General features: G+C 40.2%; 1 protein-coding gene across 1 annotated transcript in view; it reads right to left on the reverse strand.

The window, feature by feature from the left end:
- Positions 1-16,124, reverse strand: part of TM9SF3 (transmembrane 9 superfamily member 3) — a 106,538-nt gene extending 90,414 nt beyond the window's left edge. The window contains exons 1-2 of the mRNA XM_059398240.1: positions 15,804-16,124; positions 5,528-5,723 (exon numbers count right to left, since the gene is read on the reverse strand). Of these exons, the coding sequence (XP_059254223.1) occupies positions 5,528-5,723; positions 15,804-15,899 (292 nt within the window). The 5' untranslated portion in view covers positions 15,900-16,124. The remainder of the gene's footprint in view (positions 1-5,527; positions 5,724-15,803) is intronic.
- Between the last annotated feature and the right edge of the window lie 791 nt (positions 16,125-16,915).

The raw sequence follows: 16,915 nt of genomic DNA on the forward strand, positions 1-16,915 counted from the left end.
GCAGAATACTACATAAACACATTTTTTAAAAGTAATTAACAATATGAAGATAAGCTCATAGATGTTAAAATAAGAAGAGTAAAAACTAATTTACATATAACTTATTAAGAGTTAGTAAGTAGTTAGTATCTGACAAATACTAAACACTATGTGTTACAAATTTTTAAAATCATATATACAGCATTAACCCAATTTTAAAATATTCTAAATAATGTGGATGAATGTAAAGAAAGAAGGAAAGATGGAAGAAATGTTGATGGTAATCACATCCAGAGCATTTTTATTTTCTTCTTCATATTTCTCTGTAGTTTCTAAATTTTGTACACCAATCCTATATCACATCAAAATCAGAAAAAAATACATACATACACATCCTTTGGGGGGAAGGAAAGACATCTGGAGTAGAACAATGTTATCAATGGCTTGAATAAGAATTTATAAAAAGCCCACGCTATTCAAATTTGCAGGTAGCACAAGGTTTAAGGAACTGCTAACACCAAGAATACAAAACATCTAGATTCAAGATTCAGTACAAGATTCAAATTATTTGGCCTGGCTAAAACACTTCGGTTGAAACCAGGAGAACAAAATATGGCACTGAGCTTCCAGACTTCCAATTAAACAAGGCAGATTAACCACAAGTATGTGTCTCTTCCCTCCTGAAACTCCATTAAAATGTCAACAAAGGAATGAAAGGGATGTAGTACACAAGGACAAAAAGAAGACAGTAAGAAAAAATCTCAACGTACATTTGGAAAATTGAAAACGAACAGAAGATGGCAAAGCAGAGGAAACCATAACATAAGAAAGGGGTTTGGTGTCACAGAACCCAAGAGACACTTGAGACACACATCAAAAAGCAGAGAACAGATGGAGGGCTGAAGACATAGGGGAACTGTATAAAAATATGTTTACGGAAGGCCTGGATGCCCAAGTCCCCTTCTCCACTCATTACAAAGCCAGATGAAGAACCTCAACTACCCCTTACAGTAGATCAGAGGCACCTTCCCCTAGAGAACTCCACCACAGAGGCTGCAGAATTTGGGACGGCAGGGAGAGTAGAATCCAGGGACTGAAAATAGGGTGGGGGGATCAACTTAAATAAAAATCTTTAGGCTTAATGAAAGAACCTGCCACTTCCCCAGCCCTTTCCCCACTCTTTGGCAATCAGGCATTTACCACCAGATGGATATCTGGAAGGACATACTGCATAGTGGTTAAAAGCTCAAACTCTAGGGGCGCCTGGGTGGCTCAGTGGGTTAAAGCCTCTGCCTTCGGCTCAGGTCATGATCCCAGGGTCCTGGGATCAAGTCCCACATCGGGCTCTCTGCTTAGCAGGGAGCCTGCTTCCCTTCCTCTCCCTCTGCCTATCTCTCTGCCTACTTGTGATCTCTGTCTTTCAAATAAATAAAATCTTAAAAAAAAAAAAAAGCTCAAACTCTAGCACTGTGTTCCCTAGGTTCAAATCCTTATTCTGCCACTTTCCATCTGTGAATCTTTGGATAAGTTACTTACCTCTGGGCTCCAAGTCCCCATCAGAAAATACATCTTATAACATTGAGGATGAAAATCATCAAGAAAGAGAATCACTGTATTCAAAACATGTAGGACTCTAACCAGCTCCTGGCATTTCTCTCTACCTGTAGTACTCTCACTTATCATTTTACTCCAGAGAAGTAGAAGAAATACTTATAAAACAATTTCATCCCTCTGTTAAGTTAGGATATTCAAACAAAAGAAAATTCAAAAGATCAATAAAACAAATGGGAGGAAAGACTCCTTTAGAAGCCATCAATTTTTCAATAATATCCTTCATTATTCTCCAAGAGTTCTCACATAAGGAGAAGGGGAGTGGACAGAGACCTCCCCTGGTTAGGAACTACTATTCCAGATCATCTAAAGATCACAATGAGCCAGTTATCTAAAGAACAGATAGGCACAAATTGCCGTGCTACACAATTTGAGAGCTTCCAATGTCTTAATAACTAAGAATAGGAGAGTGAGCAAGAATGTCACATGCCTGCCTGGCATAACTAACTACAGTACCCAGCAGGCTAGTGCAACAACTTGAGGATAAATCAAATCCTACAATCAGTAAACTAATTTAATGTTTCATAATTGCTAGTACCAAATTAAGTCAGAACTACAGACCTACGTTATGTGCTATTTAGTATCCATATCAATGACCATTTTTAGTATATGTGCTGCCGAAGCGAGCACTCAATGACCATTTTTAAAATGTAAACTATGTATGAGGAACTTTGATAAAAGTTCTACATAAATTACCTCACTTAAATCAAACAATTCTATCAAACAGATACTTTCCCTCACTTCAGAAGTGAGGACAATGAGATCAAAGAGGTAGAATAATTTGTCCACGACAACACAGGTAGGCAGAGGCAGCACGAGGATGCTGCAATTCTCTCAGACTTGTTTTTTCCGCTCCACAATGGTCAAGTTCCAAGAAGTACCCTCTAAAATCAGAAGATCACGAATTCAGGCCTGGCTGAAAGATACCCCATTTAATTCTGCCTTTTTAATTTTCTCTAAATGTGCTGAATTTAGTATTTTGTCTAGTGGAAGTATATAACATTATTGTGAGGGAAAAGGTTGTGCATAAAATCTCAAGTAAGAGGCATCCTACATTAGACTTAAAACTATTACTAGCTCCCTAAAAGTCTATTTAGTGACCTTCATTTTATGAAATACCAATCCATTTAGCCTGACAGAATCTACTAAATTTTAAAAAAGGTGTTTGTATACCTATGTGCATGTGTGTGTGTGTACAGTATTTCCTAGTTTCAAAATATTTCCAAAATTTTATTTTCTTATGTCCTCAGAAGAATCTTTAAAAATCAAATACTTGAGAGATGAAAAATTAACAATATGAATATTTCTATAATTCACATAGGGACAAAAGGTTCTACTTTCTGTGGCATTACTAATATGCTGTAATATGACTTGGGCAAACATTTCATCTCTGGGCCTCACTAGGGGGAAATCAGATGACACAATCTCTAAGGTGCATCCAACCTTTAAAATTCTATGATAGTACAAAGAACCAGGAAACCTCATAAAACATTCTTCAAAGCATGATCAACTATGTCTTTGAACAGGGCAAGCAAGGGACTACAGCAGAAAGAGAACTCTAATCAGCATTTACTTTTTCATCTCGACCATTTAATTTAGCAGCTCCCTTAGCACATCCGTGTTGGAGGGACAGAGCTGACAAGATTCCAAGGAACCGCCAACTCTTGGGGAATAACACCTGGCTAGTTCTTGTTCTTTTCATCTTCAGGTGCTCAGTCAGAAAGTAAAGTAAACCCCACTTTTATAGCCCATGAAAACTGTTTCTCTCTATCCAATCTTTCCATATCAGCCTCAAGGAATTAATAAAAAAAGAAAGGTGAAGATAGCTGAATGACTATTCTTCTTTAGTAAATAGGGCGAGGATTTCAAAACGCTACGAAATCTGTCCATGGTAGCAAACAAAGTAGAACTCAGAGTTTTTACCTATCTGCTCTCTCTGGTTCCTCTCTAGTAAATTAGAAATGTGCACCAAACATGAAAAAGGAGAAATTTAAGTGAATAAATACAGGATTGAGATTTTCAAAGATCCCACAATCTAGTCTTAAGTTTCTCCTAACTTGCAATTAAATATTTAGGTTACCTGATTAAATTAAAACACAGGCCTCAGGGCATGTTTACAGTAATTCATAAAGTTACAGGCCAGGCCCCTGTGGTTTAAATTTACAACTTAATTTTATAATTAAGCCTCAAAGAATATAGTGGAGGAGTGGAAAGGGGGAGAAGAACGCAAATACATATATCGATTTTGAACAACAGTAACAAAAAAAAAATACTCTAAACACAAGAATAAAACTTAACCACCCAAAACTAAACATCTTTAAAATATTTTTTTAAAACATCTCAAATCAGGGAGGCTGGGTGGCTCAGTCAGTTAAGCCCCTGCCTTAGGCTCAGGTTGGTGATCTAGGGATCTTGGGATCAAGCCCCACATTGGTCTCCTTGCTCAGCAGGGAGTCTGCTTCTCCTTCTCCCTCAGCTCAACTCCACCCGATGCTCTCTCCCTCACTGGTGCTCCCTCTCAAATAAATAAAATCTCTAAATAAGTAAAATCTCTCAATTATATCCTCCTCTCAAAAGTGCAAAAATAAAAAAACTAATAAAGTGCAAAAATACCAGAAGTCAGTATTTTACGTTTGCAGACAATGAAGTCAAAATTAGAGTAAAGAACTTCAGTAAAATCAATACAGTAAAAGAAATAGGATTAAAATTCAAAGCTCCTGATTACAAGATCCAAGCTCTATTCAAAAATCAAGATTCCTCATCAAAGATCCTGTAAAAATTCAATTACTCAGGCTTCTGCTCACTGAGTTAAAAATGTCTATGCAGGAAATACACTCTCTGGCAAATTTCACAGAGGAAAATTAAAAGTTTAAACATACTTAAAGGGCCTGATAAAATAGATGCCAGCATAATAAACAGATGAGTATTTCTTCCAATTTTAACAAGTCTTTGACCCAAAATTCTTTTTAAGTTTTTATTTGTCAGAAAAAGAGAGGGGGGGAGGACAAGCAGGGGGAGCAGTGGGCAGAGGGAGAAGCAGGCAGGGGGAGAAGCAGGTTCCTCGCTAAGCAAGGAGCCTCATGAGGGACTTGATCCCATGACCCTGGGATCATGACCTGAGCTGAAGGCAGATGCTTAATCGACTGAGCCATGCAAGCGTCCCTGACTTAAAATTTAAAACCACACTACCCTATAAGAACTGAGGGAGTAAAATTAATACATACTGATTAATACATTCTGAGCCAAAGGTACAGTTTGGATTTGAGGCTTTACACAAGATATTTTAATTTTTTATTTTTTATATTTTATATAAACATATATTTTTATCCCCAGGGGTACAGGTCTGTGAATCACCAGGTTTACACACTTCACAGCACTCACCAAAGCACATACCCTCCCCAATGTCCATAATCCCACCCCCTTCTCCCAACCTCCCTCCCCTCAAGTATCCCATATACCCCACTATATCCCTGCACCTCCAAAAATTGTGAATCTATGAAGGCCTTTCCTGATCACATACATCCAGTCACTAGAGAGTTTACCAGAAATCACTTTTCAGAAAGAAATAGCATAGGGAAATAGAATTTTATTAACAATTATTTATTATTTTACAAATATTCCAAATAAATCTTTGCTACTAACATACTTTTCTAAATGCAATACATTTAACTTGTAGATTAAACATTTTTTAGAGTCTAGAGCTGTGGTTCTCTAAGATCAATTAGCAATGCCTGAAGACAGTTTTGGTTGTCACAACTGGAGGGTGCTACTGGCATCTACTGGATGGAAGCCAAGAACTCTGCTAAACATCCTAGAATGTACAGGACAGCCTCCCACAAAAAAAGAATTATCTGGCTCCAATGTCAATAAGGCCTAAAATGAGAAACCCTTATCTACAATCTAACTTGTATTACAAGGACTACTAAGGTTTACTTACCTTTGAATTTAATATCCAGACCACTAAATTCCAATTCAACTCCTTGAAGTGCTTCTCCCAGAGTTTCATGGTAATGACTGATACTTTTTTTTGACCCCACACAGAATGGAAGTGAAAAGTACTTATATGTCTCTTGGCGATTATGGTAGGGCCCAACAGTATTCATCCATAAAACGACTTCCTCTTTATCTTGATACTGAAACAAAAAAAAGCATATCATAATACTTTTTTTCTTAAATCTAATTCAAATTAAGGGAATATTTGTTATTTGTGCTAAACAAAAGTATACTGTCTCTGGGAACCTATAAAATAAAATACTTTAAGTTTACTTTAATCTGATGACCAATGTCCACACCTTAAAACAGACACTTGGTGAATTTTACAATAAAGTCAAAATCAGAGATCAAGACCCTGAGATCAAGACCTGAGCTGGGTTCAAGAGTCAGATGCTTGAACAACTAAGCTACACAGGTGCCCTGACACTTAGCGAATTTAAAAATTTTATCTTCTGACTGTGGTCTCAGGCAGATTCTTCTTAAACTTTGTTTTAGAGAAGGTATTATATGAACACAGTCCAATAGCACACAAAAGTCCAATAGCACATCAAATAATGATGAACCCAGAAACAACATTATTCACCGAGCTAATATGGTCATGGAAGGAAGAAAGAAAATCAATAGCTTACCCAAAACCCATGTTAATCATTAGAAACTAAAAAAAAAAAAAAAAAAAATCTAATGTTGCCAGCAAACACAAATAAAATTTCATCTACTTTCTAATTTTTTCCATGGCCACTGGTCAAAGTACTAGAAAGGAGAGAAATGACTGAACAAAAGGAAGAGAAAGCCACACTATGGAATCCCCACAGTCCATTCAAGCCATCATGCTATTCCCAGCCCCGCTGGGAGACATACATATAGCCTGAAAGACATACACTGTATGCATATCTCTTTGAATAAAAAACTATGGTTCTCCCCATCAGTAAATACTGTATGTAGCTAAATCTGGAGTGCAGTTCAATGACTTTGGGTAGGTGACTTCACCTTTCCAGCACTGGGGATGTACTAAAGATTTCTAAGATCTCAAGTTCAAAATTCCAATGATTCTATGAAAAGCAATTACCCAAATAATTTTAAAACTAGTAATCCTAATCAGCAATATAAATTGAAGACAACACTGGATACAATTTATGTCAACTAGTAGTATAGAAGTTAAGGCACTGAACAATTACTTAAAGAGTGCCTGCCACATACCAATAAATTATGTTTGTAACTGAGGATACAGCTTTGAACCACACATGTTCCCTGTGCTACTGGAGCTCAGATAACTGGAAAGATTGACACTGAACAATTATAATAAAGTAAGGTGCTACCGAGCATGTAACAGAGGAAGCTACCCAACTAACCAAACTACCAAATTCTTATCTCCAGTGCTCCATTTAAATTATACAAATGTTTTTGATCAAAATCCAATCACTCCAAAACCATACTCATCCCAACCAAATCTAGCCTTTCTTTCCTCTTTGTTTTTCTAATGGTACCACCATTCTCTCAAACAGGAGACTCAAACCCCAAGTTCCTCTGTATTCCAAAAAATACTGACTTGTCTACTCTTACCCAGAGCCTCTACCTCTTCCTTTTGATTCACACCACCAGTACCCTATGACTTAGATCTAATCACCTCTTCTTCAAATATAATAAATATCTCATTGTTCATATAAAATATCATCCAGATCATTAAGAAAATAATAAACTATCCTACTTTTTGAATATATGAGACACATACCACGCATAGTGGTGTTAAGGATACACAACTGACCCCAGAACAATGCAGGGTTAGTGTTACCAACACACCCCACAGTCAAAAATCCATTATGTAACTTCTGACTCCCCCAAAATAACAACCTACTGTTTACCAGAAGCCTTACTGGCAACATAAACATAAACAGTCAATTAACACATTTTACTATGTTATATGTATTACATACCATATTCTTACAATAAAGTAAGTTAGAGAAGAGAAAATGTTAAAAAAATTATAAGGAAAATACATTTTATCATACTGTACTGTATTTATGGGAAAAAAACACTGCATGTAAGTGGACATATGCAGTTCAAACCCATGTGGTTTAAGGGTTAATGTACAGATAAATAAAATACTGTCCTTTCCTTTAAGAAGTTCACAATCCATAGTGGAGCCAGACAAGTAAATGCTTAACAATGAATATGTTAAAATTAAGGTAGAAAAGGGCTACTCTAGCAACAATAAAGGAATGATTAATTCTGCCTTGGTAGAGAAGAGTCAGAATGAATAAAAATACAGAAAATCATAAGTGGTTTCAAGTGAATTCAGAAAAACAATTGTATATAATCTTCACATATGAAGGAATGAATCAAAGGTCTAATATATCCATACATCCCCACTCAGCTATGCATGCCACCACTCTTCCATCCGTCGCTCACAGTCACACAGCACCAATCAATCAAGGTACTCCCTTCTGCTAAATATGTATGGTTATAGCATAAGAATTCTCAAAGCAGTGAGCTAAACCAATCAATTATCAACTAACCAGAACTGGTATTAGAAACAAGACCTGCTTGCTAGGCAGAAAGCTCTCCACATAGTGTAATGTACACAAAAAACATTTAATAAATACAATGGGAAAACACTGACAAATGGTGAAATGTAAAGTTCATTAGCAACTGACTTAAAAAAAGCTTGAAGTATGTGTACTGACTGATATGTGGCACTGCTTGCAACAGTACCCTTTTAGAGAAAAAAGTAAGAGGAGGTAACAAAATACACTTTGTTTTAGAGAAGGTATTGTATAAACATAGTCCAACAGCACACGAACATCCAATAGCACATCAAATAATGATGAGCCCAGAAACAACATTATTCACCGCGCTAATATGGACATGGAAGGAGGAAAGAAAAATCAACAGATTTTCTTAAGATTTTTTTTCCATTTAAGATTTGAATGAACAAGAGGACCCATCACTAAGGACCTTGTCATTAATCCTGCTGAGAACGCAGCAATGTTTAAATGTTACTTGTAAAAATAAGCACAAGAACACTTTCTATAAATTCCAATACTCATACTTCCTTTAAAAACAGACAAAAACTTGAACATAAATACTTGTTAAAATAGGGCTTTCGTTTATTTTATACAAACTGAAACATAAGATTAATATAACTGAAGGGTCACAGTGTATGTTCATCTACACATTCTGAAGTCACTTATTTTAGCCTTTCATGAAACCTGAACAGGGCAGGAGGCTTGTCATGACATGACAGAAACTGCACGGTCACAAAACCTACACCATTCTGTAGCCACAGAGTCCTTTTGGGAAGAGGACTGAAATAATAATTAGAAATATATGTACATATTTAATACACACATCTTCATACATATACAGACACAGACACATACAGGGGGTGTGGTCAGGGTTAACATTAAGTCAAAAATGCCCCTTTTCTTTTACACTATCCTGGTCAACATAATGAATTTAAAATATTACTTTTCATTGCAGTTCTTGATTATCCCTGACAGTAAGTGCTCCCAAGAGAAGAGTTCTTTTTCAAGACAGAAAATGTGTCTTAAAAATATCTTGAAATTAGAAAATATCGAAAGACTTAGAACAACTTTTTAAAAAGGAAAAAAAAAATCTTTCCGTAAAGCTGCTGAGACAGTCCCTGACCTCCACCACTCTGCGGGAAGAGAGCAACAGGTATCTCTCTACTCATGGCTAAAAGGCTAACCTCATTCACTTTCAAAACATTCCATGAAGTCCTAACAAGCTCTTTTAAATCCTTTCCTTGGAAGAACTCTGAGTTGGCCAATGACACTGAGAAAGATTGAGTTTTATAACTTCCCTGCAGAACATAACCAGAAAAAGGGGAGAAAAAGCCAAGGAAGCACAGCAGTGAATGAGGGGATCTCTGAGCACGGCGGTGGCTCCTTCCATGAGGCCTTCCTGGGAAGCAGCCGAATGAGAGGAGACCAATTCAGACTAGCTGCTTTCTTCACCTCACCGTTCCTTTCATTTTCCAGTTCTCACTGTTAAAATGAATTTCTGAGCTGTCCACTCTAGCCAAAATGGCTTATAATACGGTCTTCCCTTCATTTCCTTTCCTACCTTGTTTCTCATGCCATTCTCCCAAATCTATAATGCCCTCCTTCTCTCCACTTAGCCACGCTCTTCTTATCCTTCAAAACCACTCAAATTCCTCCTTTCTCAAACCCTTCAATTCTGATGAGGTAAAGCCTTTACAGACCAATCCCTAACATGATCTCACCATCTTTTCTGACAGTATCATTAGCTAACACTTAATAAACACATACTATGGTTAGGCATAGTTCTATGGTCTTTACATGAATATTTAATCCTCGCAAAATTTTTAAGATAGATCCTAGTATTTCCCCATTTTACACACACAAACTAAAGAACAGAGATGTTAAATAATTTGTCCAAGATAATATAACTAACTAGTATCATGCTTACAAATTTGGGACTACATTTTTTCTAATCCCTAGTCAGTTTCATTAGCTAAAAAGCAAAAACTAAATGAAGAAAATATGAAAAAAGTACAGTTGTACAAAGCAACTAAAGACAGTACTGAATAGCGAACAACTTTTCCATTTGAACCTTTAATCTGCCCCCAAGAAAAAACCTTCCTAGGAAGCTACTTGTGCTCTAATTTCCAAAGGCATGACCTTTATTCTCAAGATGTCACCAATGTTAGGCCTCTCTTACTTAAATACTGTTTATGTGCTGGAAAAGGGGAGACACAGAGGTTTCCCTTCTTGATAGAGACCATGAATTACTTTTTCTCGGGAGGAACACTTTAGGAGATAGAGTTACTATTGTACTCATGTAAAGAAATAAGAATTTATATATACAGGCAAAGCACTAATGGCTCAGAATAAGCACCCAAATGCCACTACTTTCATGGGATGAAGTAAAAGATGCACGTTTTAAAATTATGTATCTGAGAAAGCAAAAATCTAGTTCTGAAAGTGTTTCAGAAATCATAATTTCAATGTCTTATTTATTTAAAACACAGCACAATTTTAATACAAATAAATGATAAAATATAGAAGTATATTTTGGGATAGTCCCTTGAGATAACTGTGCTCTCTCCCTCTCTCTCAAAATAGCTTTGTACCTAAATAAACTTTGAGTCTACCATAGAGTACAGCTAAAAATAGGACAACGAATTATGGCATTTCCTAAAACTGATCTATATTAAAGTACTCACAACTTCACCTGTAGTAAAGAATTTGTTCTCTATGAATCTTCAAATAAGTTTTAAGAGTTCCTATACTTTTTTTTTTTTAAAGATTGTTATTTATTTATTTATTCGCCAGACAGAGAGACACACACACACAGCACAAGAAGGAATACAAGCAGGAAGAGTGGAAAAGGGAGAAGCAGACTTCCTGCCCAGCAGGGAGCCTGATGGTGGGGAGTGCAATGGCACATCCCAGGACCCTGGGATCTTGACCTGGGCGGAAGGCTAACGCTTAACTACTGAGCTGCTTAACTACTGAGCCACCCAGGCGCCCCTCTTGGGGCTATTCTCTTAAAAACAAAGACAAAAGGCTGCTATTTGCCAAAGGAAAGCAAACAAACTATTCCTAAAATCACTCAGTGGTATAACTGTTTATAGCAGAGGCTGATTGTAAACTACACACAGATCAGATCCTTCTAACATTATCTACCAGAGCTACAATGGGCCATGAAGAAATGGGGAGTTTAGCCTAATTAGAGCCCTAAGTCACAAAAGGAATCCCAAACACTATGCATCTTAAATGAACAATGGTCTCGATTGGTTCACTGTGCTTTAAGCAATAGGGTTTCTCGCTTCCAACACCACATGTTCTTGTTCCTAGTAGCTCCCTAATTACTCCAGTCACTGAACAAGCACTGATGAAATACCACTGTGCCAAGCACAGAACTGGGGTATATTAACAGACTAAAAGAAAGAAAAAAAAAATGACTTTGTGACCCTAAGGAAACAGAACCCATAAAACTTCAAGACTAGTACAAACCATAAAATGCATTAAGATTCTGGTGCCCTGCATTATTGGTTTTTGGTGCTGACATCCTTACATACTATTGCTACAAGGCAAATAGAAAAACCAAGGACTAGAGAGTCAGTAGGCCTCTTCAGGTCATGGGGAAAATGAGTGTGTTGGATTAAATGATCTCAAGACTTCGGAGTTCTAAAATTCTGATTCTCAATTTGAAATCTTTTTAACAGAGTCCTTTGGAATCTTGGGAGACACAGTACTCTAACTACAGATGTTTCCAAGTTCTCTGAGTTTCAGAAAACCAAATAAGCATAAACCACACCTTCTACATCCTTGACTCACTCTAAAAAGTCTTTTTTATGGCCCTTAATCACATATTAAGGGCTATGTTTCATGAAAGCGCTCGTTATTTTTTTACGCCAAACAATATGTCCTGCAATCCATTTATGATTCTAGTGTAGAAAGGTGAAAGGACACATCTTTATATATTCTAGATGTTACTATATAGCCTCTAGAAGTCAACAGCGTATTTCCTTCTCATTATCCTTGTAAGAACATTATAAGAGCTCTGCATTAAAAAGTGCATAAAAAGGACGCCTGGGTGGCTCAGTTGGTTAAGCACCTGCCTTCAGCTCAGGTCACGATAGTGATATCCTGGGATCATGTCTGGCATCGGGCTCCCTCTGCCTGCCACTGCCCCTGCTTGTGGCCTCTCTCTCTCTGACAAATAAATAAAATCTTAAAAAAATAAAAATGAAGGTCTCCTTGTTCAACATTTATTAAAGAGTTCCTGGCTGGCTCAGTCAGTGGAGTATGTGACTCTTGATCTCAGGGTCATGAGTTCAAGCCCCATGATGGATGTACAGGTTACTTTAAAAAAATAAATAAATAAATAAAAATTTCTAGATGGTGACAGAAGAGCATCAAATCAAGCAAAGTATCCAATGCTTGCACATAGTATGTGAGTGCACAGGTCAAATGCCCATTAAATGGGCCCTATCCTTCCTTAATGCTATCCAAACATTTCTTCAGTAACAACCCATTAATGGAGCTAGACTTACCCAAAAATTTCTTTAAGAAGTTAAAAATAGGGGCGCCTGGGTGGCTCAGTGGGTTAAGGCCTCTGCCTTCGGCTCAGGTCATGATCCCAGGGTCCTGGGATCGAGCCCCATATCGGGCTGTCTGCTCAGCAGGGAGCCTGCTTCCTCCTCTCTCTCTGCCTGCCTCTCTGCCTACTTGTGATCTCTGTCTGTAAATAAATAAAAATAAAATCTTTAAAAAAATAAAAAAAAGAAGTTAAAAATATTATCAATACAGAGAACTACTCAATTTAATACCAAGTGTTTTACTGTCCTATTTTTACAATGAAGGGCTGCAGAGCATATTCTATGAAAGTGTAAAAGACTATTAATTCAGACAGAGTTCAAATCCTACCTCCTTCCCCACTGGTTGTGTGGCCTCAGACAAATAACTTAACCTCTCTAGTGTTGGTTTCCCTATCTATAAAAAGGGTATGGAGCACCTGGGTGGTTCAGTAGGTTAAGCCTCTGCCTTTGACTCAGGTCATGATCTCAGGGTTCTGGGATCCAGCATCACTGAGGCTCTCTGCTCAGTGGGGAGCCTGCTTCCCCGCCCCCACTCTCTGCCTGCCTATCTGCCTACTTGTGATCTCTGTCAAATAAATAAATAAAATCTTTTTTTTTTAAAGGGTATATATTATCTATCTCACAGGTTATTTATATTTAAAATAAGAGTTAATATATGTAAAGTACTTAGAACAGTGCCCAGCACATGTTGCCAACAACAGTCCTATTAGTTATTATTTCTTTCTGGAAACTATCTTCACAGAAAGTTAATCTAAAGGGCAAACTAACTTCTGAGAATTGCTCTCTAATTCATAATTCAACACCCCCAAGTTTTTATTACATACCTACTCAATACCATTCCCTTGGCAATTTTTCTCCTCCTTCAATATCATTCTTTCTTCATTAGCTACTTCCATGCTCTTGGGGAAAAAATCCACTTGACCATAACCTTTTCAGTACTTTTACCTGACTAAGGTGAATGCCTAGTTTCCAAAAAATATTTTAAAGAAACTTGGGAAAAGTAAAAATTTTGGCTAATAGAAAAAAAAAGACACTTATTTAAATCTTACACTTATGGCTTAATGTTATTCTTCCTACAACATTTTTGCTTTTTAAAAGCAAAATGGGGCACCTGGGCGGCTAAGTCATTAAGTGTCTGCCTTCGGCTCAAGTCATGATCCCAAGGTCCTGGGATCGAGATCCACATCAGGCTCCCTTCTTGGCAGGAAGCCTCCATCTCCCTCTCCCACTCCCCCTGCTTGTGTTCCGTCTCTCACTGTGTCTCTCTCTCTCTGTCAAATAAATAAAACCTTTAATAAATAAAGTATAACCAAGTGAGACCAGTTCAATCTAGACACAAATAAAATGAAATGGATTCTAAATCTTTCTGCCCAGCAATTATCCCACACATACTATATCCTCTCAAAAAGCATTTCTCATATATTTTACATTCTATTACTGGTATAAAAAATTGAAATGTTCCCGGCAATAAAATTTCAGTGCAATCTGTGTTTATACTTTACATCTATAAATTAAAGTCAGTCCTTTCTATATACCTCAAATTTGTGAAATATTAATAGTTTTCCCTATTTATAACGGTCTATATAAAACACAAGATCAAAAAGAATACTAATCTTAAACTTGTATGCCTGTATGCCAAGAAAGGGCTGTGAGTTTTATCTGGTAACTTTCCTTGAGTGTTCAAAAAACTGGAAAAATATTAGTGACAATACAACTGACTAAAAGGATGCCCACTGCAAATGAACATGTTCTTACACTTTCAGATTTTACCTGACAGAGAAAACAACAGGAAACAGTTCTTTAATTTTACTGTTTGAACTATGAACAAAATTATCTTAAGGTGAAGTCACAAATATAGCACGAAAACATATCACTGATTTCAGATTCGTGCCTCCAAAAAAAATACACACACACACACACACACACACACGAAGTTTCTGGCTGTGACTGAAGGTAAAACAGCCAAAAGCTTAGAGCTTCCATTCGGTAAAATAAAAGCTCAGCCAACCCAGGAACTAGAGAAAAAGTCTGGTTGATGACAAATAAAATCTAAAGTAGGGTCACCGAATAAATAAGGACGATCGCTTCACTTCCTCACTTATCAGGAATGAAAGCAAGACTCACCCAAATCTTTCAGATCTAGTACGTACACAACCTCTCACGAAAAATCACGTCATTAATGAGTTACGATATTTAAAAAAAAAAAAAAAATTACTCGCTAAGCAACATCTCAGTTTACAAGACTTCCCTGCCTGGTTCGCACCTACCACTCCGAAAACCATCGAGTTACAGCCCTCAGTGAAAGTCATTTGAAGAGTCGTTAACATCCAGGCTTTGATGTGAAAATGCCAATTAAATAAACAACCAATCACTTTTTAAGCCGAACGCGAAAGGGACTGTTCTCGGCCCACAGGAACCCTGGGAACTTCAAGACCCCCTACAGCCAGAAGCTGCCCGGGGACCCCCGGGATGGGAGCCTCATCTAGGGGCTGGAAAGGGTGCGCAGAAAGTTACAAGCAAGGCCCAGAAGCGACTGCGTGCACACTGAGTGCATGCACGTACACGTGTAACCTGCTCTTCACCCCAAGTTTATCGGTGCCGTCCCCATGCCAGGGGCTTGATCCCGTTTGGGCAGGAGAGAAAATAAAGGCCGGTGAGGACCAAGGAGCGGCGGATATTTCCTGGTTAGTGTATGACGGGTAATCGTGATGCATCCATCTTCCGCTGTGTCGTAGCCCCCGGTAGCCAGAGCGCAGCTCTCTTCCCCGGGGGCACCAGCCCCGAGCCCCGCTGCCGGCGGCCGGCCCCTCCCCGGGGAAGTGAGCGCCGACCCCCACCACGGTCCCGCCCCGGCCCCCGGCCCCCAGACCCTCCAGCGTGGCGCCATTTAGGTGCGGGTTGGACAAGGAGGCCCAGGCGCTGGGGAGAGGAGTCCTGCCCCGGGAGCGCCCACAAACGTCTCCTCCCAGCTCCCGGGGTTCCTGCTCCGCCAGGCCCAACCGGAAGGCGTCCTCCGCGGCCGCGGCGCTCCGCCGGGGCCGCCCAGCCCTCCAGGCCGCGCCAAGCCGGACTGGGCGGCGGGCCGGCCGGGGGTGGGGGGGGGGCGGCCACTCCGGCCGGGGGGGCCTCTCACCGTGTGCTCGTGCTCGTCCGCCCGAGCCCGGGGCAGCAACAGCAGCAACAGCGCGGCGGCCGCCGCCACGCCGGGAGCGCCCGGCAGCGGCCTCATCCTCCGCGCTCCCACCGGCACGGCGCCGGCGCACCGACTCCTCCTCCTCCTCCGCCTCCTCCTCCGCCGCCGCCGCCTCCGCCGCGGCCGATTCGCATCCACGGGGCGCGGACAGACGCACGGGGCCCGGGCCCAGCCGCTGGCTCCTCCGCGCCGCCGCCGTCACCGCCCGCTCCCGAGCCTCTCCCGCCCCCCGGCGCCTCTCAGCCTCTTCCTCTGACTCAGCCACGTCATCCGGCCACCCCGGCACACGCCGGAAGTGCCTCGAGACGCGGGCCCGCAACCGCCGCCGGCCGCCCCCGCCCCCCGGGAGCCGCGAGCCGTGGCCGCCCGGGGCCCCCTGCTCCAGCTGCGCCCGCTGGGGCCTCCGGGCCGCCCGTCCCCGGGGCTCGGGAGCGGCGGCGCGCACCCACGGCCTCGGTCTGGAGCTCCGCGCGGGTACCTGACCCGCGCGCGTTTCGGGCCGCGTCCGGGCGCTGGGAGCTCTGTGACCTTGGCCAAAACGTTTTACGTTTTCCTGGCCTCGATTTCCTCGGCTGTGAAATGGGTTGGGACCCGCAGCCTCTGGAGCTTGGGGGATCAGATCAGATAACGCTTTGCAGGCTCCCGTCCACCGCCATGAATGAATCACGCGCGCCTCTCATCGTCCAGGGAGATTGTTAGACCCGTACAGGAGTGGATACGTGTTTTAGAGTCACTTGACTATTTATCGGGCCCGTACTAATCGATCTTGTTGAAATTCTTACTCATTTATCTTTTCGATTATACCGTTGGTCACCTGTCCACAGATTTAAACTCCTCTTGGAACCCGATCTCTTCTCCTAAGCAGAGATCCTGTGTCCAGAACAGTGCCAGGCCCGTAGCAGGAACTTTAAAAATGCTTGTCGTGTAAATATGGCACCAAAATGCTGGAACCTGTAGTCGGGCAGTCCCTTTTCAACCATCATAAGTCAACAAGTGGATTTGTCAACAAGTAGGATTTGATCTTAGAAATGCCTCAAAATCTATTTTTCCTT

This window comes from Mustela nigripes, chromosome 4 (genome assembly GCF_022355385.1).
Source record: "Mustela nigripes isolate SB6536 chromosome 4, MUSNIG.SB6536, whole genome shotgun sequence".
In the NCBI taxonomy this organism is placed as follows: Eukaryota; Metazoa; Chordata; class Mammalia; order Carnivora; family Mustelidae; genus Mustela; species Mustela nigripes.